At 65.4% G+C, this 20612-nt stretch overlaps 1 protein-coding gene across 1 annotated transcript; it reads right to left on the bottom strand.

Moving 5' to 3' along the window:
- Positions 1 to 1520: 1520 nt before the first annotated feature.
- MAZ (MYC associated zinc finger protein) lies at positions 1521 to 17572 on the bottom strand. The gene is made up of 5 exons (XM_063322006.1): positions 17488 to 17572; positions 8955 to 9691; positions 6893 to 6956; positions 6623 to 6794; positions 1521 to 2260 (listed from the first exon to the last, which is right to left on the bottom strand). Exons 1-5 carry the CDS (start codon positions 17521 to 17523, stop codon positions 2160 to 2162), a joined length of 1110 nt encoding a protein of 369 aa, XP_063178076.1. The 5' UTR covers positions 17524 to 17572; the 3' UTR covers positions 1521 to 2159.
- Positions 17573 to 20612: the final 3040 nt, after the last annotated feature.

Below are 20612 nucleotides of genomic sequence, written 5' to 3'. Positions count from 1 at the left end.
GCTACGTCCTCCCCCCCCCCCCCCTTCCGGCCACGCCCCACTTCCGGAAATGCCCTCGCTCCCGCATCCGACTCACTTCCGGGTACGCCCCGTTTCCGGCCACGCCCATCCCGGGGAGGGGACGGGGAGTTTTGGCGGGAAAACGCGGGAATTTGATGGGGGGAAAATGGGAAATTTTGGCGGGAAAGTGGGATTTGGCGGGAAAAAAATAAAATTTTGGGGGGAAGGAAAAAAAAAACCCCAAAGTTCGGGAAAAAAAAGACTTTTTGAGGCGAAATGTCTGATTTTGGGGGGGAAAAGGCCCAAGTTCAGGGAAAAAGTTGCAGTTTTGAAAAATAGAAAAAAAACTTGTGGTAAAACGCCACAATTTTGAGGAAAAAAATCTACTTTTGGGGAAAAACTTATCGAGATTTAGGGAAAATTGATTTTTTTTTTTGGGGGGGGTGAAAATTTTTCAGGGAAAAAGTTCCAGGATTTTGTGACAAATCAGAATTTGGAAAAAACAAACAAAAAAAAAAACCAATTTGAGGGGAAAAAAATTCCGAGGGCAAAAGAAAGGAATTTGGGCAAAATAAATGGAATTTTTTTTTTTTTTTAATGGGGAAAACCCAGATTTTGGGGGAGAAAGAATTTGGGAGGAAAAAAATAAAATTTGTGGGGAAAAAAAAATGAGAATTTTGGGGGGGGGAAAAAATCGGGATTTTGGCAAAATAAATACAGTTTTGGGGGTAAAATATAGAATTTGGGGGAAAAACAGAATTTTGGAGGAAAAAATGATTTGAGGGAGAAAAAAAACTCACCATTTTAGGGAAAAATCCCGAATTTGTGAGGGGAAAAAAGCAGAATTTGGGTAAAATACCTCCAGAGTTATATTTTTTAGGGAATAAAAATGCAAATTTTGAGAGGAAAAACGGAAAATTTGGGAGGAAAAACAAGAATTTTGAGGGGAAAAAATAGCGGCAAAACGCAGGATTTGGGGAAAAGGAAGAGAATTTTGGCGGGAAAGAGAAATTTTGAAGGGAAAAGGTAAAATTTGGAAAGAAAAATGCGATTTTTTTTGTTTTTTTTGGAGGGAAAGCGGAATTTTGGGGCAAAAAAAGCAGAATTTGGGGGAAAAAAACCTCTAATGGGGGGGAAATGAGGGTCATTTTGGGGGGAAACCGCTGGGGTTGGGGGAGGGGAGGCGGCATTTTAAGGCGAAAACCCGCGATTTTGAGCAACAAGAACAAAAAAAACCACTTTTAAAGGGGGGGAAAAAAATGGAATTTTTTTCGGGGGGAAATTACAGAATTTTGGGGCCAAACAGAGGCCGGGGGGGGGGGGGGAGGGGTTGGGGGGAGGGGGAGGGGCCCCGACGGCGTGTGGGCGGGGCCGTGACGTCACGCTGCGCTGGCCCCGCCCCCTTCCTCTCCGCGACCAATCAGAGCGTGGGGGGGGGGGGTGCCCGAGCGGCCCCATAGCGCCGTGGGGCGCCCCACATCCGTGGGGCAGGATGGGGGGGGGGGGAGGGGAGTTTCTGCTTCGCCGTGGGGCTCCTCGTCGCTATGGGGCGCCCCGTTATCCGTGGGGCGCCCCATATGCGTGGGGCAGGAGAGGTTCCAGGTGGCTACGGGGCTCCTCGTCGCTATGGGGCGCCCCATATCCATGGGGCAGGAGACGTTGCTCATGGCCGCGGGATTTCCCATCGCCGTGGGGCGCCCCCTATCTGTGGGGCGCCCCACAACGGGGAGGCAGGAGAGGTTTCTCGTGGCCGTGTTGCCATGGGGCGCCCCATATCCGTGGGGCAGGGAGGGCTCCTCCTGGTTACGGGGCTCCTCGTCGCTATGGGGCGCCCCATATCCGTGGGGCAGGTGGGCGCGTTCCTCATCTCCGTGGGGCTCCTCGTCGCCGTGGGGCGCCCCATATCCGTGGGGCGGGAGAGCCGCGTCGTCGCTGGGTGGGGGGGGGTTGTGTTTCCTCTTCGCTATGGGGCGCCCCGCATCCGTGGGGCGCCCCATATCCGTGGGGCAGGCGGGGTTCCGGGTGGCTATGGGGCTCCTCATCGCCATGGGGGGCCCCATATCCGTGGGGCACCCCATATCCGTGGGTCTCTCCTCGGCGGCGGGTCTCTCCTTGGCCGTGGGGCAGGCGCCGTGGGGCAGGCGCCGTGGGGCAGGCCCTCACCAGGGCTGGCTGCCCCCCGGGGCCCCCTCCATGGGGAGAACGGCCACGGCGGGGGCCGGGGGGCCGGGGGCCGCCATGGGGCAGGACTCGCCGGCGCCTGTGTGTGGGGCGGGGAACGGCGTCACCCCACGGATCCGCCGCGACCCACGGATCCCCGCCCCACAGCCCCCCCCCCCCCCCGCTATGGGGCAGGAGTCCCAGGCTCTATCTGGATCTATGGGGCTGCCCCCCAAGTACGCCCCCTCCGTTCCCCAGCTCTCTCCCCCCCACCCCAGGCTCTATGGGGCTGCCCCCCAAGTACTGTGTGTCTCCCCTCCCCCCCCAGCTCTATGGGGCAGGACTCACAGCCTCGTCTATGGGGCAGGACTCCCACACCAGGCTCCATCTATGGGTCCGACCCCCATCTCAGGGTCTATGGGGCAGGACTCCCAGTCTCTATGGGGCAGGACAACCAGCCTCTATGGGTCCGACCCCCACCCCAGGCTCCATCTATGGGTCCGATCTCCACCTCAGCGTCTATGGGGCAGGAATCCCACGCTATGGGGCAGGACTCCCGGGCTCTATGGGTCTGACCCCCACCCCAGGCTCTATGGGGCAGGACTTCCATGCTATAGGGCAGGACTCCCGGGCTCTATGGGGCACGACTCCCACGCTCTATGGGGCAGGACTCCCACGCTCTATGGGGCAGGACTCCCGGGCTCTATGGGGCAGGACTCCCACGCTATGGGGCAGGGCTCCCACCCTCTCTGTGTCCGCCCCCCACCCCAGCCCCACACCCTCTCCCTGCCCCCCCCAACCCCCCCCCCATTTCTCTGCCCCCCAACCCGCCCCACGTGTGTCCCCCCCCCCGCCCCCCCTCTGCCCCCCAACCGTCCCGTCCCCCCCATCCCCCCCCCCCGCAGCCGGGCCTTGCCTGTGGTGGGTGGGGGTCAGACCCACAGCACTTGGGGGGCACGACCCATAGGGAGGGGTGGGGGGGGAGGTGGAGGGTCTGGGAGCCGTGGGGCGGGGGGTTATGGGGCCTCGGACCCGTCGAGTAGTGCCCCATAGAGCCCAAGAGCCGTGGGGCAGCGACCCATAGAGCCTGGGACCCATAGAATGGTGCCCCATAGGGCCGAAGAGCCGTGGGGCAGCGACCCATAGAGCCTGGGACCCATAGAATGGTGCCCCATAGGGCCCAAGAGCCGTGGGGCAGCGACCCATAGAGCCTGGGACCCATAGAATGGTGCCCCATAGGGCCCAAGAGCCGTGGGGCAGCGACCCATAGAGCCTGGGACCCATAGAATGGTGCCCCATAGGGCCCAAGAGCCGTGGGGCAGCGACCCATAGAGCCTGGGACCCATAGAATGGTGCCCCATAGGGCCCAAGAGCCGTGGGGCAGCGACCCATAGAGCCTGGGACCCATAGAATGGTGCCCCATAGGGCCCAAGAGCCGTGGGGCAGCGACCCATAGAGCCTGGGACCCATAGAATGGTGCCCCATAGGGCCCAAGAGCCGTGGGGCAGCGACCCATAGAGCCTGGGACCCATAGAATGGTGCCCCATAGGGCCCAAGAGCCGTGGGGCAGCGACCCATAGAGCCTGGGACCCATAGAGTAGTGACCCATATTGGTTCGGACCCACAGACTAGTGACCCATAGAGCGTGGGACCCATAGAATGGTGCCCCATAGGGCCTGGGACCCATAGAGTAGTGCCCCATAGCGCCTGGGACCCATAGATTAGTACCCTATAGAGCCTGGGACCCATATGCTAGTGCCCCATAGAACCTGAGAAGCCGTGGGGCAGCGACCCATAGAACCTGGGACCCATAGAATGGTGCCCCATAGGGCCTGGGACCCATAGAGCAGTGACCCATAGAGGTTCAGACCCATAGACTAGTGACCCATAGAGCCTGCGACCCATAGAACGGTGCCCTATAGGGCCTAGAAGGTGTGGGGCAGCGACCCATAGAACCTGGGACCCACAGAATGGTGCCCCATAGAGCGCAAGAGCCGTGGGGCAGTGACCCATAGGGCCTGGGACCCATAGAATGGTGCCCCATAGAGCCTGGGACCCATAGAGTAGTGACCCATAGAGCCCGGGAGCCGTGGGGCAGTGCCCCATAGGAGCAGGGGACTGTGGGGCGGTGCCCCATAGAGCCTCTGCCCCACAGCGCCTCTGCCCCACGGCAACGGCCGCCCCACCTGGGATGCTGATCCTGCGCCCCACGCGGCCTCTGCCCCACAGATCAGCGCCCCATAGAGCCTCGACCCCATAGAATCTGTGCCCCACAGAGCCTGGGCCCCAAACCCTGCCCCATAGCGACACGAACCCCACGGCGGATGGTGCCCACGTGCCCCACAGCACCAGGAGAACCAACCCTTGGTAGATCCACCAGCCGAAAACCGAGTCCCTCAGGGCTCCCCCTGCCCCATAGCCTGCCCCACAGCCTGCCCCATGGTCTGCCCCACATCCTGCCCCATAGCGACGTGAACCCCACATCGGATTGTGCCCACGTGCCCCACAGCACCAGGAGAACCAACCTTTGGTAGATCCACCACCCATGAACCGAGTCCCTCAGGGCTCCCCCTGCCCCACAGCCTGCCCCATAGGCTGCCCCACATCCCACCCCATGTCCTGCCCCATAGCGACATAAACCCGACCTCGGATGGTGCCCACGTGCCCCACAGCACCAGGAGAACCAACCCTTGGTAGATCCACCACCCGAAAAACGAGTTCCTCAGGGCTCCCCCTGCCCCACGGCCTGCCCCATGGCCTGCCCCATGGTCTGCCCCACATCCTGCCCCATAGCGACGTGAACGCCATGTCGGATTGTGCCCACGTGCCCCACAGCACCAGGAGAACCAAACTTTGGTAGATCCACCACCCAAGAACCCAGTTCCTCAGGGCTCCCCCTGCCCCATAGCCTGCCCCACAGCCTGCCCCACATCCCACCCCACATCCTGCCCCATAGCGACATAAACCTGACCTCAGATGGTGCCCACGTGCCCCACAGCACCAGGAGAACCAACCCCACAGAGATCCACCACCTGAAAACTGAGTTCCTCATGGCTCCCCCTGCCCCATAGCCTGTCCCACAGCCTGCCCCATGGTCTGCCCCACATCCTGCCCCATAGCGACATAAACCTGACCTCGGATGGTGCCCACGTGCCCCACAGCACCAGGAGAACCAAACTTTGGTAGATCCACCACCCAAGAACCCAGTCCCTCAGGGCTCCCCCTGCCCCACAGCCTGCCCCACAGCCTGCCCCACATCCCACCCCATGTCCTGCCCCATAGCGACATAAAACTGACCTCGGATGGTGCCCACGTGCCCCACAGCACCAGGAGAACCAACCCCACAGAGATCCACCACCTGAAAACCGAGTCGCTCAGGGCTCCCCCTGCCCCATAGCCTGTCCCATGGCCTGCCCCATGGTCTGCCCCACATCCTGCCCCATAGCGACATAAACCCGACCTCAGATGTTGCCCACGTGCCCCATAGCACCAGGAGAACCAACCCTTGGTAGATCCACCAGCCGAAAATCGAGTCCCTCAGGGCTCCCCCTGCCCCACAGCCTGCCCCACAGCCTGCCCCACATCCCACCCCATGTCCTGCCCCATAGCGACATAAACCTGACCTCGAATGGTGCCCACGTGCCCCACAGCACCAGGAGAACCAACGCTTGGTAGATCCACCAGCCGAAAACCGAGTCCCTCATGGCTCCCCCTGCCCCACAGCCTGCCCCACAGCCTGCCCCACGGCCTGCCCCACGGCCTGCCCCACATCCTGCCCCATAGCGACGTGAACGCCATGTCGGATTGTGCCCATGTGCCCCATAGCACCAGGAGAACCAACCCTTGGTAGATCCACCACCTGAAAACTGAGTTCCTCATGGCTCCCCCTGCCCCATAGCCTGTCCCATGGCCTGCCCCACGGCCTGCCCCACATCCCACCCCATGTTCTGCCCCATAGCGACATAAACCTGACCTCGGATGGTGCCCACGTGCCCCACAGCACCAGGAGAACCAACCTTTGGTAGATCCACCACCCAAGAACTGAGTCCCTCAGGGCTCCCCCTGCCCCACAGCCTGCCCCATAGCCTGTCTCATGGCCTGCCCCATGGTCTGCCCCACATCCTGCCCCATAGCGACATAAACCCGACCTCGGATGGCGCCCACGTGCCCCACAGCACCAGGAGAACCAACCCCACAGAGATCCACCACCTGAAAACTGAGTCCCTCATGGCTCCCCAGGCCCCATAGCCTGCCCCACGGCCTGCCCCACATCCCGCCCCACATCCCACCCCACGTCCTGCCCCATAGCGACATAAACCCGACCTCGGATGGTGCCCACGTGCCCCACAGCACCAGGAGAACCAACCCTTAGTAGATCCACCAGCCGAAAACCGAGTCCCTCAGGGCTCCCCCTGCCCCACGGCCTGCCCCACAGCCTGCCCCACGGCGCGGCGCCCCCCACCTTTGTTGCAGAGCTCGCAGACGTGGTTGGGGCCCTGCCCGTGGACCTTCATGTGGTCGGAGATGTAGGCGGCGCTGAGCAGCTTCCCGCAGACGTGACACGGCACCTTCTCCTCGTGCCGCACCGTGTGGGCTCGCAGCCGGTCCTTGGTGGCAAACGCCGCCTCGCAGGTCTGGGGGGGGGATGGGGGGGGACAGGGCCACGCCGTGGGGCAGCCGTGGGGCAGCCGTGGGGCCGCACCGGGGGCAGGGGGGGGGGGGAAGGACCCACCTCGCACTTGAAGGGACGCTCGGTGGAGTGGACCTGCCGGACGTGGCTGTTGAGGTGGTCGGGCCTGGGGGGGGGACACGTGGGGGTCACGGTGGCCACCGGGGCCACCTGTAGCCCCCCCCGGCCACCATGGCCACCGGTAGCCCCCCCCCCGGCCACCATGGCCACCGGTAGCCCCCCCCCGGCCACCACGGCCACCGGGAGTTGAGGCAGCACTGGGAGCTCAAGGCCCGTCCAAGCCACCAGGGCCACCAGCAGCGTGGCCACCACGGCCACCGGGGCCTCGGGTGCCACCGTGAGCCCACCAAGGCCACCAGGGCCACCGGGGCCACCAGCGGCTCCAGAGCCACCAGTGCCCCCACGGCCACCAAGGCCACCGTGGCCACCAGTGTGCCCATGGCCACCATGGCAACCATGGCTACCAGTGTCCCCGTCACCCCAGGGCCACCAGTGTCCCCATGGCCACCAAAGCCACCCTGGCCTCCAGCGTCCCCAGGGCCACCAGTGTCCCCATGGCTACCAAAGCCACCGTGGCCACCAGTGTCCCCATGGCTACCAGTGTCCCCATCACCCCAGGGCCACCGGTGTCCCCAAGGCCACCAGGGCCACCAAGGCCACCATGGCCACCAGTGTCACCATGGCCACCACCACCATCATCTCGCAGGGCCACCATGGCCACCACCACCCCCAGCCCCACCGTGACCCCCATGATCCCCCAACCCCCCCACAACTCCCCATGTCCCCCATGTCCCCCATGTCCCCATGTGTCCCCACGTCCCCCCACGTCCCCATGTGTCCCCACGTCCCCCCACGTCCCCATGTCCCCACGTCCCCATGTCCCCCCATGTCCCCCCATGTCCCCCATGTTCTTCTTACCCCCCATGTCCCCATGTCCCCCATGTCCCCCCATGTCCCCACGTCCCCCATGTCCCCATGTCCCCCATGTCCCCCCATGTCCCCATGTCCCCCATGTCCCCATGTCCCCCCATGTCCCCACGTCCCCCCACGTCCCCATGTCCCCACGTCCCCATGTCCCCCATGTCCCCCCATGTCCCCCATGTCCCCATGTGTCCCCCATGTCCTTCTTACCCCCCATGTCCCCACGTCCCCCCACGTCCCCCACATCCCCCATGTCCCCCACGTCCCCCCATGTCCCCCATGTCCCCATGTGTCCCCCATGTTCTTACCCCCCATGTCCCCATGTCCCCACATGTCCCCCACATCCCCCACATCCCCCCACATCCCCCATGTCCCCACATCCCCCATGTCCCCAAGTCCCCATGTCCCCCCACATCCCCCACATCCCCCCATGTCCCCCATGTCCCCATGTGTCCCCCATGTCCTTCTTACCCCCCATGTCCCCATGTCCCCACATGTCCCCCACATCCCCCACGTCCCCACGTCCCCCATGTCCCCCCACGTCCCCACATCCCCCCATGTCTCCATGTGTCCCCCATGTTCTTCTTACCCCCCACGTCCCCACGTCCCCCCACGTCCCCCACATCCCCCACATCCCCCCATGTCCCCATATCCCCCATGTCCCCATGTGTCCCCCATGTCCTTCTTACCCCCCATGTCCCCACATCCCCCCATGTCCCCATATCCCCCATGTCCCCATGTGTCCCCCATGTCCTTCTTACCCCCCATGTCCCCATGTCCCCCCATGTCCCCCATGTCCCCATGTCCCCATGTGTCCCCCATATTCTTCTTACTCTCCATGTTCTTCTTACCCCCCACATCCCCCATGTCCCCCCATGTCCCCCATGTCCCGCACGTCCCCACATCCCCCCATGTCCCCATGTCCCCCATGTCCCCATGTGTTCCCCATGTCCTTCTTACCCCCCATGTCCCCCCACATCCCCCACATCCCCCACGTCCCCACATCCCCCCATGCCCCCCAACCCCCCTGCATGCCCCCCACATCCCCTGACCCTCCACGCCCCCATCGCCTCCCCTTCCCACCACCTCCACCACCTCCACCACCTCCACCACCACCACCACCGTGGCCACCACCGCCACCGTGTCCCCCCCGTGTCCCCCCCGTGTCCCCCCCCCCCCCGACCTGGAGAAGCTCTTGCCGCAGTGGCTGCAGACGTAGGGCTTGTGGACGGCCCCCTCGTGGGAGCGGACGTGGTAACTCATCCTGTCCTTGCGCTTGAAGCGCTGCTGGCAGACGGGGCACTGGTAGGGCTTCTCGTCCGAGTGCGACAGCTTGTGGCGGTTCAGGTGGTAGACGTCGCGGAAGGCCTTGCCGCACATCTCGCAGGCGTGGCTCTTCCGCGCCCGCTTGGCCCCCGCCGCGCCGCCCGCCGCCGCCGCCGCCATCCCCCCTCCGCCGCCGCCATCGCCCCCCGCCACGCTCAGGAGGCTGAGGGGCACCATGGTGGGCATCTTCATGGCGGCGGCGGGGGGCCGGGGGGTCTTGGAGCCGCTGTGGATGGCCTCGTGGCGCCGCAGGTTGTAGCCGTTCTTGAACTCCTTGGCGCAGAGGGAGCAGACGTAGGGGCCTTTGCCGCGGGCCTTGCGCTGGGCGGGGGGCACCGGCGGCGGCACCGGCACCGGCGGGGGGGGGTCGGCGACGGGCGACGGGGCCAAGGGAGGAGGCGGCGGAGGCGGCGGCGGAGGAGGAGGAGGAGGAGGAGGAGGAGGAGGAGGAGGAGGAGGGTCGGGGGGTTTGAGGGCGGCGGCGTCCACGGTGGTGGCGGCGGAGGGGCCGGGGGAGGGCTGGGGGGGCAGCACCGGCAGCAGCTCCACCTGCAGCGCCTCGGCCGGGCCCGTGGGGGGAGGGGGGGCGGCCGCCTGCGGGAGGGGACAGCGGGGGCTCAGCGGGGACGCGGGGCACCTCGAGGGCCGCCGCGGCCACCAGGGCCCCCAAAGCCATGAGCGTCGCCATGAGCTCTAGGGCCACCATGGCCACCATGGCCACCATGGCCTCCACAACCCCCATGACCACCATGGCCACCATGGCCTCTAGGGCCATCATGGCCACCACGGCCCCCATGGCCATGAGCATCACCATGAGCTCTAGGGCCACCATGGCCACCATGGCCATGAGCGTCACCATGAGCTCTAGGGCCACCGTGACCTCCATGGCCACCATGGCCTCCACAACCCCCATGACCACCATGGCCACCATGGCCTCTAGGGCTATCATGGCCACCACGGCCCCCATGGCCATGAGTGTCACCATGAGCTCTAGGGCCACCATGGCCTCCACAACCCCCATGGCCACCATGGCCACCATGGCCTCTAGGGCCATCATGGCCACCGTGGCCCCCATGGCCATGAGCATCACCATGAGCTCTAGGGCCACCATGGCCACCATGGCCACCATGGCCATGAGCGTCACCACGAGCTCTAGGGCCACCATGGCCACCATGGCCTCTAGGGCTATCATGGCCACCGTGGCCCCCATGGCCATGAGTGTCACCATGAGCTCTAGGGCCACCGTGACCTCCATAGCCACCATGGCTTCTAGGGCCATCATGGCCACCATGGCCCCCATGGCCATGAGCGTCGCCATGAGCTCTAGGGCCACCATGGCCACCGTGGCCGTGAGCGTCACCATGAGCTCTAGGGCCACCATGACCTCCATGGCCACCATGGCTTCTAGGGCCATCATGGCCACCGTGGCCCCCATGGCCATGACTGTCACCATGAGCTCTATGGCCACCATGGCCACTGTAGCCGTGAGCATCACCATGAGCTCTAGGGCCACCGTGACCTCCATGGCCACCATGGCCTCCACAACCCCCATGGCCACCATGGCCATCATGGCCACTGTGGCCCCCATGGCCATGAGCGTCACCACGAGCTCTAGGGCCACCAGGGCCACCATGGCCATGAGCGTCACCATGAGCTCTAGGGCCACCGTGGCCACCACGGCCACCAGGGCCTCAAGGGCCGCCGCGGCCACCGGGGCCCCCACAGCCATGAGCGTTGCCATGAGCTCTAGGGCCACCATGGCCACCATGGCCATGAGTGTCACCATGAGCTCTAGGGCCACCATGGCCACCGTGGCCGTGAGTGTCACCATGAGCTCTAGCGCCACCATGACCTCCATGGCCACCATGGCCACCATGGCTTCTAGGGCCATCATGGCCACCATGGCCCCCATGGCCATGAGCGTCACCATGAGCTCTAGGGCCACCATGGCCACCATGGCCACCATGGCCACCAGGGCCATGAGCGTCACCACGAGCTCTAGGGCCACCATGGCCACTGTGGCCCCCATGGCCATGAGCGTCACCATGAGCTCTAGGGCCACCGTGACCTCCATGGCCACCATGGCCTCCAGAACCCCCATGGCCGCCATGGCCACCATGGCCTCTAGGGCCATCATGGCCACCGTGGCCCCCACAGCCATGAGCATCACCATGACCTCTAGGGCCACCATGGCCTCCACAACCCCCATGGCCACCATGGCCTCTAGGGCCATCATGGCCACCGTGGCCCCCATGGCCATGAGTGTCACCATGAGCTCTAGGGCCACCATGGCCTCCATGGCCATGAGCTTCACATGAGCTCTAGGGCCACCATGGCCACCATGGCCACCATGGCCGTGAGCGTCACCATGAGCTCTAGGGCCACCGTGACCTCCATGGCCACCATGGCCTCCACAACCCCCATGGCCACCATGGCCACCATGGCCACCATGGCCATGAGCGTCACCATGAGCTCTAGGGCCACCGTGACCTCCATGGCCACCATGGCCTCCACAACCCCCATGGCCACCATGGCCACCATGGCCTCTAGGGCCATCATGGCCACCATGGCCCCCATGGCCATGAGCGTCACCATGAGCTCTAGGGCCACCGTGGCCTCCACAACCCCCATGGCCACCATGGCCACCATGGCCTCTAGGGCCATCATGGCCACCGTGGCCCCCATGGCCATGAGTGTCACCATGAGCTCTGGGGCCACCATGGCCTCCACAACCCCCACGGCCACCATGGCCACCATGGCCTCTAGGGCCATCATGGCCACCGTGGCCCCCATGGCCATGAGTGTCACCATGAGCTCTAGGGCCACCATGGCTACCATGGCCGTGAGCATCACCATGAGCTCTAGGGCCACCATGGCCACCATGGCCTCTAGGGCCATCATGGCCTCCGTGGCCCCCATGGCTGTGAGCGTCACCATGAGCTCTAGGGCCATCATGAGCTCCATGGCCACCATGGCCTCCACAACCCCCATGGTCACCATGGCCACCATGGCCTCTAGGGCCACCATGGCCTCCATGGCCACTGTGACCTCTAGGGCCACCATGGCCACCATGGCCATGAGCGTCACCATGACCTCTAGGGTCACCATGGCCACCATGGCCGTGAGCGTCACCATGAGCTCTAGGGCCACCATGGCCCCCATGGCCAGCATGACCTCCATGGCCACCATGACCATGGCTGTCACCATGACCTCTAGGGCCACCATGGCCACCATGGCCTCCATAGCCACCACGGCCTCTAGGGCCACCATGACCACCATGATCTCTATAGCCACTATGACCACCATGGCCTCCATGCCCATGAGCATCACCATGACCTGTAGGGCCACTGTGGCCTCCATGACCACCATAGTCATGAGTGTCACCATGGCCACCAGGACCATGACTGGCACCATGACCTCTACGGCCATCATGACCTCCATGGCCACCATGGCCACCATGGCCATGAGCGTCACCATGACCTCTAGGGCCACCATGACCTCCATGGCCATCATGACCTCCATGGCCACCATAGCCATGAGTGTCACCATGGCCCCCACGGCCACCATGGCCAGGAGTGTCACCATGACCTCTAGGGCCACCATGGCCTCCAGGGCCTCTAGGGCCACCATGGCCGCCATGGCCTCCATGGCCATGAGCGTCACCATGATCTCTAGGGCCACCATGACCTCCGTGGCCACCATGACCACCATGGCCACCATGACCACGAGCATCACCATGACATCTAGGGCCACCATGACCTCCATGGCCACCGTGACCATGACTGTCACCATGATCTCTAGATCCATCATGACCACCGTGGCCACCATGATCTCCATGGCCACCATAGCCATGAGTGTCACCATGATCTCCATGGCCATCATAACCATGACTGCCATCGTGACTTCTAGGGCCACCATGATCACGATGCCCACCATGACCTCCATGGCCACCATGGCCACCATGAGCTCTAGGGCCACCATGACTACCATGCCCACCGTGACCTCAAGGGCCACCATAAGCTCCAGAGCCACCCTGACCAGCAGTGTCACCATGACCTCCATGACCTCCACGGCCACCATGACCACCAGTGTCACCACGACCACCCCGACCCCCAAGGCCACCATGACCACGAGTGTCACCGTGACCTCCCAAGGCCACCATGACCACCGTTACCACTGTGACTACCCATGTCACCATGGCCACCAGGGCCACCAGGGCCATCGTGATCTCCAGGGCCACCGTGACCATGAGCGTGACCAAGGCCACCATGGCTACCATGAGCTCCAGGGTCGCCATGACCTCAAGGGCCACCATGACCCCCAGTGCCACCATGACTCCCATGGCCACCATGACCACCAGTGTCACCATGACCACGAGGGCCACCATGACCTCCAAGGCCACCATGACTCCCATGGCCACCGTGGCCACCATGATCTCTAGGACCACCACGACCATGAGTGTCCCCATGACCACTTGGGCCACCATGACCATGAGGGCCACCATGACCTCCAAGGCCACCATGACTCCCATGGCCACCATGGCCACCAGTGTCACCATGACCACGAGGGCCACCATGACCTCCAAGGCCACCATGACTCCCATGGCCACCATGGCCACCAGTGTCACCATGACCACGAGGGCCACCATGACCCCAAGTGCCACCATGACTCCCATGGCCACCGTGGCCACCATGACGCCCATGGCCACCATGAGCACTTGGGCCACCATGACCTCCATGGTCACCACAACCCCCAGGGCCACCAGGGCCACCGTGGCCACCATGACACCGAGGGCCACCGTGACCTCCAGGGCCACCGTCACCCTCGTGGTCACCGTGTGCCACCAAGACCCCCAGCGCCACCAGTGTCCCCAGTATGGCCCTCCCCAGTGCCACCAGTGCCCCCAGTGTCCCCGGTACCAGCCTGACTGGTGCCACCAGTGTCCCCAGTGCCACCAGTAGGAGCCTGCCCCACGTCCCAGTGCCACCAGTGTCCCCAGTATGGCCCTCCCCAGTGCCACCAGTGCCCCCAGTGTCCCTGGTACCAGCCTGACTGGTGCCACCAGTGTCCCCAGTGCCACCAGTAGGAGCCTGCCCCACGTCCCAGTGCCACCAGTGTCCCCAGTATGAGCCTGACCAGTGCCACCAGAGTCCCCAGTGTCCCCAGTACGACCCTCCCCAGTGTCCCCAGTGCCACCAGCATGAGCCTGACTGGAGCCACCAGCGCCATCAGTGTCCCCAGTGCCACCAGTATGACCCTCCCCAGTGTCCCCAGTGCCACCAGTACGAGCCCAGCCCATGTCCCAGCGCCCCCTGTGTCACCAGTATGAACCCAACTGGTGCCACCAGTGCCCCCAGTGCCACCAATATGAGCCTAACTGGTGCCACCAGCACCACTAGTGCCACCAGTAACACCAGTGCCACCAGTGTCCTCACGACCAGTGTCCCCAGTGTCCCTAGTATGAGCCTGCCCCGTGTCCCAGCACCCCCAGTGTCCCCAGTATGGCCCTCCCCAGTGCCACCAGTATGACCCTCCCCAACACCACCAGTGCCACCAGTGTTCCCAGTGCCACCAGTACGAGCCTGGCCCATGTCCCAGCGTCCCCAGTGTCCCCAGTGTGACCCTCCCCAACACCACCAGTGTCCCCAGTGCCACCAGTACGAGCCTGGCCCATGTCCCAGCGTCCCCAGTGTCCCCAGTGTGACCCTCCCCAACACCACCAGTGTCCCCAGTGCCACCAGCATGAACCTGACTGGTGCCACCAGCACCACCAGTGTCACCAGTGTCCCCAGTGCCACCAGTAGGAGCCTGCCCCATGTCCCAGCGCCACCAGTGTCCCCAGTATGGCCCTCCCCAGTGCCACCAGTGTCCCCAGTGCCACCAGTGTCCCGAGTACGACCCTCCCCAGTGTCCCCAGTGCCACCAGCATGACCCTCCCCAGTGCCACTAGTGTCCCCAGTGTCCCCAGTACGAGCCTGGCCCGTGCTCCAGCACCACCAGTGTCACCAGTATGGCCCTCCCCAGCGTCCCCAGTGTCCCCAGTGCCACCAGTATGAGCCTGGCCCATGTCCCAGCGCCCCCAGTGTCCCCAGTATGGCCCCCCCCAGTGCCACCAGTGTCCCCAGTATGACCCTCCCCAATACCACCAGTGCCACCAGTGTCCCCAGTGCCACCAGTATGAGTCTGCCCCATGTCCCAGTGCCACCAGTGCCACCAGTATGACCCTCCCCAACACCACCACTGTCCCCAGAGCCACCAGTGCCCCCAGTACCACCAGTATGACCCTCCCCAGTGTCCCCAGTGCCACCAGTATGAGCCTGGCCTGTGTCCCAGCGCCCCCAGCACCCCCAGTATGATCATCCCCAGTGCCACCAGTGTCCCCAGTACAACCCTTCCCAGAGCCACCAGCATGAGCCTGACTGGAACCACCAGTGTCCCCAGTATGACCCTCCCCAGCGCTCCCAGTGCCACCAGCGCCACCAGTGTCCCCAGTACGAGCCTGGCCCGTGTCCCAGCACCACCAGTGTCCCCAGTATGACCCTCCCCAGAGTCCGCAGTGCCCCCAGTGTCCCCAGTGCCACCAGTATGAGCGTGGCCCATGTCCCAGCGCCCCCAGTGTCCCCAGTATGGCCCTCCCCAGTGCCACCAGTGTCCCCAGTGCCACGAGTATGACCCTCCCCAACACCACCAGTGGCCCCAGTGCCCCCAGTGGCCCCAGTGCCACCAGTATGAGCCTGCCCCGTGTCCCAGCGCCACTAGTGTCCCCAGTATGAGCCTGACCAGTGTCCCCAGTGTCCCCAGTACAACCCTTGCCAGCGCCACCAGTGCCACCAGCATGAGCCTGACTGGAACCACCAGTGTCCCCAGTATGACCCTCCCCAGCGCTCCCAGTGCCACCAGCGCCCCCTGTGTCCCCAGTACGAGCCTGGCCTGTGTCCCAGCACCACCAGTGTCCCCAGTGTGACCCTCCCCAGTGTCCCCACTGTCCCCAGTGCCACCAGTATGACCCTCCCCAACACCACCGCTGTCCCCAGTGCCACCAGTGTCCCCAGTATGAGCCTGACCAGTGTCCCCAGTGCTACCAGTGTCCCCAGTGCCACCAGTACGAGCCTGCCCCGTGTCCCAGCGCCCCCAGTGTGACCCTCCCCAGTGCCACCAGCGCCACCAGTGTCCCCAGTGTCCCCAGTGCCACCAGTATGAGCCTGGCCTGTGTCCCAGCGTCACCAGCACCCCCAGTATGATCGTCCCCAGCGCCACCAGTGTCCCCAGTGTCCCCAGTGCCACCAGTATGAGCCCGGCCTGTGTCCCAGCGCCCCCAGTGTCCCTAGTATGGCCCTCCCCAGCGCCACCAGTGTCCCCAGTACGAACCTAGCCCGTGTCCCAGCACCACCAGTGTCACCAGTATGACCCTCCCCAGCGCCACCAGTGTCACCAGTGTCCCCAGTGCCACCAGTATGACCCCGGCCTGTGTCCCAGCGCCACCAGTGTCCCCAGTGCCACCAGTATGAGCCTGCCCCATGTCCCAGCGCCCCCAGTGTCCCCAGTGTGACCCTCCCCAGTGTCCCCAGTGTCACCAGCCCCACCAGTGTCCCCAGCATGAACCTAGCCCGTCTCCCAGCACCACCAGTGTCCCCAGTATGACCCTCCCCAGCGCCACCAGTGTCACCAGTGTCCCCAGTGCCACCAGTATGAGCCTGGCCTGTGTCCCAGCGCCCCCAGTGTCCCCAGTATGGCCCTCCCCAGTGCCCCCAGTGCCCCCAGTGCCACCAGTATGAGCCTGCCCCATGTCCCAGTGCCACCAGTGTCACCAGTGTCCCCAGTGCCACCAGTATGAGCCTGCCCCATGTCCCAGTGCCACCAGTGTCCCCAGTGCCACCAGTGCCACCAGTATGAGCCCGGCCTGTGTCCCAGCGCCACCAGTGTCCCCAGTATGGCCCCCCCAGCACCACCAGTGTCCCCAGTGTCCCCAGTGCCACCAGTATGAGCCTGCCCCATGTCCCAGCACCACCAGTGTCCCCAGTGCCACCAGTATGAGCCTGGCCCATGTCCCAGCGCCCCCAGTGTCCTCACTATGGCCCTCCCCAGTGCCCCCAGTGCCCCCAGTATGACCCTCCCCAACACCACCACTGTCCCCAGCGCCACCAGTGTCCCCAGTGCCCCCAGTACGAGCCTGCCCCGCGTCCCAGCGCCCCCAGCCTGACCCTCCCCGGTGCCACCAGCGCCACCAGCGTCCCCAGTCCGAGCCCGGCCCGTGTCCCGGCGTCCCCAGCGCCCCCAGCGCGGGCCCGGCCGGCGCCCCCAGTGTCCCCAGTAGGAGCCGGGCCCGTGTCCCAGCGCCCCCCCCCCCTCACACCCCCCCCCCCTCACACCGCCCCCCCCCCCCCCCGCACCTGGAAGATGAAGCTGCTCCAGTTGGCGGGGTCCATGGCGGGGCCGGGCCGCTGTCGCCGCTGTCGCCGCTGTCGCCGCTGTCGCCGAGGGCGGGGGGGGGGGGGTCGCTGTGAGGGGGGGGGGGGGCGGGGGGGGGGGTCGCTGCTGAGGGGGGGCGGCGGGTGGGGGAGGGGCGGGGGGCTCGCGCTGAGGGAGGGGGGGGGAGGGGAGGGGGAGGGAAGCGGGGGGGGGGGTGAGGGGAGGGGAAGGGGGGGGGGGAGGGAAGGGGCGGGGGAGGGGACGGGGGGGGGGGGGGCGCGCGAGGGCGGCGGCGCGCGCCGATTGGCCCCCGCCCGCCGCGCGCGCGCCCCCGCGGGCGCCGCTGATTGGGAGCGCCGCCCGCCCAAAATGGCCGCCGCGCGCCGATTGGCTCAAGGCGGCGCCACGTGAGGCGGCGCGCGCCCCCCCCCCCCCCCTTCGGCCCGCCCACCGAGCTCTCCCCACCCCCCCCCCCCTTTCCCCTCCCTCGGCCAATCAGAGCGCCGCCTTGGGATGGCGGGGAGGGGAGGGGGGAGCGCGGCGGTACCGCGCATGCGCCGCCCGCCCTTCTTCTCCCCCCCCCCTCCTTCCCCTCCGTTGCCACGGCGACCGCGCGCCCCGCCCTCCCCTTTCCCCCGGGGCGGCGCGCTCTGATTGGCCGAGCGCGGCGGGAGGCGCGAAAGCCGGGGGGCCGCGTGCTTCGGCCACGCCCCCTCCCGACCTAACCACGCCCCTCTTCCCCCCGCAAACCACGCCCCTTTTCGCCGGGGCCACGCCCCCCTCCCCGCGCCTCGGCGCCTTCCCGCCATTTTGCGGCTGAGGGGGCGGCCGCCATTTTGTGCCGTGAGGCGCAGCCTCCCACACCCCCCTCACACCCACCCCACTCCCCCCCCCGCCATTTTGTGGCCTTTTTCCTTCCCCCCCCCGCCCCGAATGTGTCCCCCCCCCCCCCCCCCCCCAGGTAGGTGTCCGTCCCCCCCCCCGCCATCGCCCTGAGGTGACAAGGGTGTCCCCCCCCCCGTCGTCCCCCCCCACGGCAGCCCCGGGGCCCCCATTCAATGGGGGCTGTGGGGTGAAAGGGGGGGGGGGGCGGTTCTGGGGTGTCCCCCCCCCCCCCTCAGCGTCGTCCCCCCCCCACAAGAAACACCCCGGGGCGCGGACATAAAGGTTTATTGAGGGGGGTTTGGGGGGGGGGGTCACGGGGGGGGGGCCCAGAGGGTTTGGGGGGGGCTCGGGGGGGGTTGAGGGGGGTTTTGGGGGGGGGGGGTCCCAGGGGGGGCGTTTGGGGGTGTCAGAGGGGGGTGGGGGGGGGCTCTGAGGGGTTTTTGGGGTGATCTGAGGGGGTTTGGGGTGGGGGGGTGTCTCATGGGGGGGGGTGGTGCAGTTTTTGGGGGGGTTTTGGGGGGTTGTGGTGCGTTTTTTTGGGGGGGGGTCTCATGGGGGGGTTTGGGGGGGTGAGTTTTTTGGGTGTTTCGGGGTGTTTTGGGGGGGAGGGGGGGCTGTAAGTGCCAGTTTTGGGGGGGGGACGCTTTTCTTTGGGGGGTGTTTTGGGGGGGGGGTCTCGTGGGGGGGGGGTCGGTTTTTAAGGAGTTTTTGAGGTGTTTTGGGGGGGTGTCGGGGGGGGGGGTGGGGTGCCAGGTTTGGGGGGGGTTTGGAGGGGGGTTTCACGGGGGGGGGGGGGTTAGGGGGGTGCATTTTTTGGGGTGATTCAGGGGGGGTTTGGGGGGGCTGTTATGGGGGGGTGCGGTTTTTGGGGGGTTCTCACGGGGGGGTTGGGGGGGTGAGTTTTTTGGGGTGTTTCGGGGTGGTTTGGGGGGGTGTTTCGGGGGGGGGGTGCTGGTTTTGGGGGGATTCCGGGGTTTTTGGGATGTTTTGGGGAGTGGGGGGGGGGCCTGTAAGTGCTATTTTTGGGGGGGGGTCTCTCATGGAGGAGGGGGGGGGGTCGGGGGGCTTTTTTTTGGGGGGGTTTTGAGGGGTTTTGGGGGGGGGGTGTCTCGTGGGGGGGGTGGTGTGCCAGGTTTGGGGGGGGGGTGAGTTTTGGGGGGGATTCCGGGGGTTTTGGGGTGTTTTGGGGTGATTCGGGGGGGGGGGTTCGGGGTGTTTTGGGGGGGGTGTGTCATGGGGGGGGGTTGGGGGGGGTTTTGGGGTGTTTTGGGGGGGGTTGTGGTGCATTTTTGGGGGGGTTTTGGGAGGGGTCTCGTGGGGGGGAAGTTTTTTGGGGTGTTTTGGGGTGTTTTGGGGCGGTGCTGGTTTGGGGGGGGGTTTTGGGGGGGGGGTTTCATGGGGGGGGTTTGGGGGGGGTGAGTTTTGGGGGGGATTCCGGGGGTTTTGGGGTGTTTTGAGGTGGGGGGGTGCCAGGTTTTGGGGGGGGGGGTGTCTCATGGGGGGGGTTTGGAGGGGGTGAGAATTTTGGGGTGTTTCGAGGTTTTTTGGGGGGGGTGTTTCATGGGGGGGGTGCTGGTTTTGGGGGGGATTCTGGGGGGTTTTGGGGGGGTGTCGGGGTGGGGGGGGTACCAGGTTTTGGGGGGGGGGTTTTGGGGGGGGTTTCATGGGGGGAGGTGAGTTTTGGGGGGGGGGGGGGTTCATTGGGGGGGGTGAATTTTAGGGGGGGATTCTGGGGGTTTTGGGGGGGGGGGGGGGCCAGGGTTGGGGGGGGGGGGTTTAATGGGGCGGGGGGGGGGAGTTTTGGGGGGGATTCCGGAGATTTTGGGGGGGTGTCAGGGGTTGGGGGGGGGGGTTTCATGGGGGGGAGGGGGTTGGGGGGGGGTGAGTTTTTTGGGGTGTTTTGGGGTTTTTTGGAGGGGGGTTTCGTGGGGGGGGGGGTGAATTTTGGGGGAAATTCCGGGGATTTTGGGGGGGTATTAGGGGGGGGGGGTGTGCCAGGTTTGGGGGGTGGGGTTTGGGAGGGGGTTGTTTCATTGGGGGGGGGGGGGGATGTGAGTTTTGGGGGGGGATTCCGGGGGTTTTGGGCTGGTTTTGGGGGGGGGGGTGCCAGGTTTGGGGGGGTTTTGGGGGGGGGGGGGTGTTCATGGGGGGGGGGGGGGGTGAGTTTTGGGGAAAATTCCGGGGCTTTTGGGCTGTTTTGGGGGGGGGTGCCAGGTTTGGG

The sequence above is a fragment of the Chroicocephalus ridibundus genome, unplaced genomic scaffold, assembly GCF_963924245.1.
Source record: "Chroicocephalus ridibundus unplaced genomic scaffold, bChrRid1.1 SCAFFOLD_735, whole genome shotgun sequence".
In the NCBI taxonomy this organism is placed as follows: Eukaryota; Metazoa; Chordata; class Aves; order Charadriiformes; family Laridae; genus Chroicocephalus; species Chroicocephalus ridibundus.
Note: the sequence above shows the minus strand (reverse complement) of the source record. Positions and strands in the feature narration are given on the sequence as shown.

What these genes read in the sequence shown, in the direction of transcription:
- MAZ (XM_063322006.1), bottom strand. Translation starts at nt 17,523, where the DNA reads ATGGACCCCGCCAACTGGAGCAGCTTCATCTTCCAG. An exon ending in TGCGGCAAGAGCTTCTCCAG is followed by an intron (nt 6,957 to 8,954) that starts GTCGGGGGGGGG and finishes TCCCCCCCCCAG; the next exon opens with GCCCGACCACCTCAACAGCC. An exon ending in AGCGTCCCTTCAAGTGCGAG is followed by an intron (nt 6,795 to 6,892) that starts GTGGGTCCTTCC and finishes TCCCCCCCCCAG; the next exon opens with ACCTGCGAGGCGGCGTTTGC.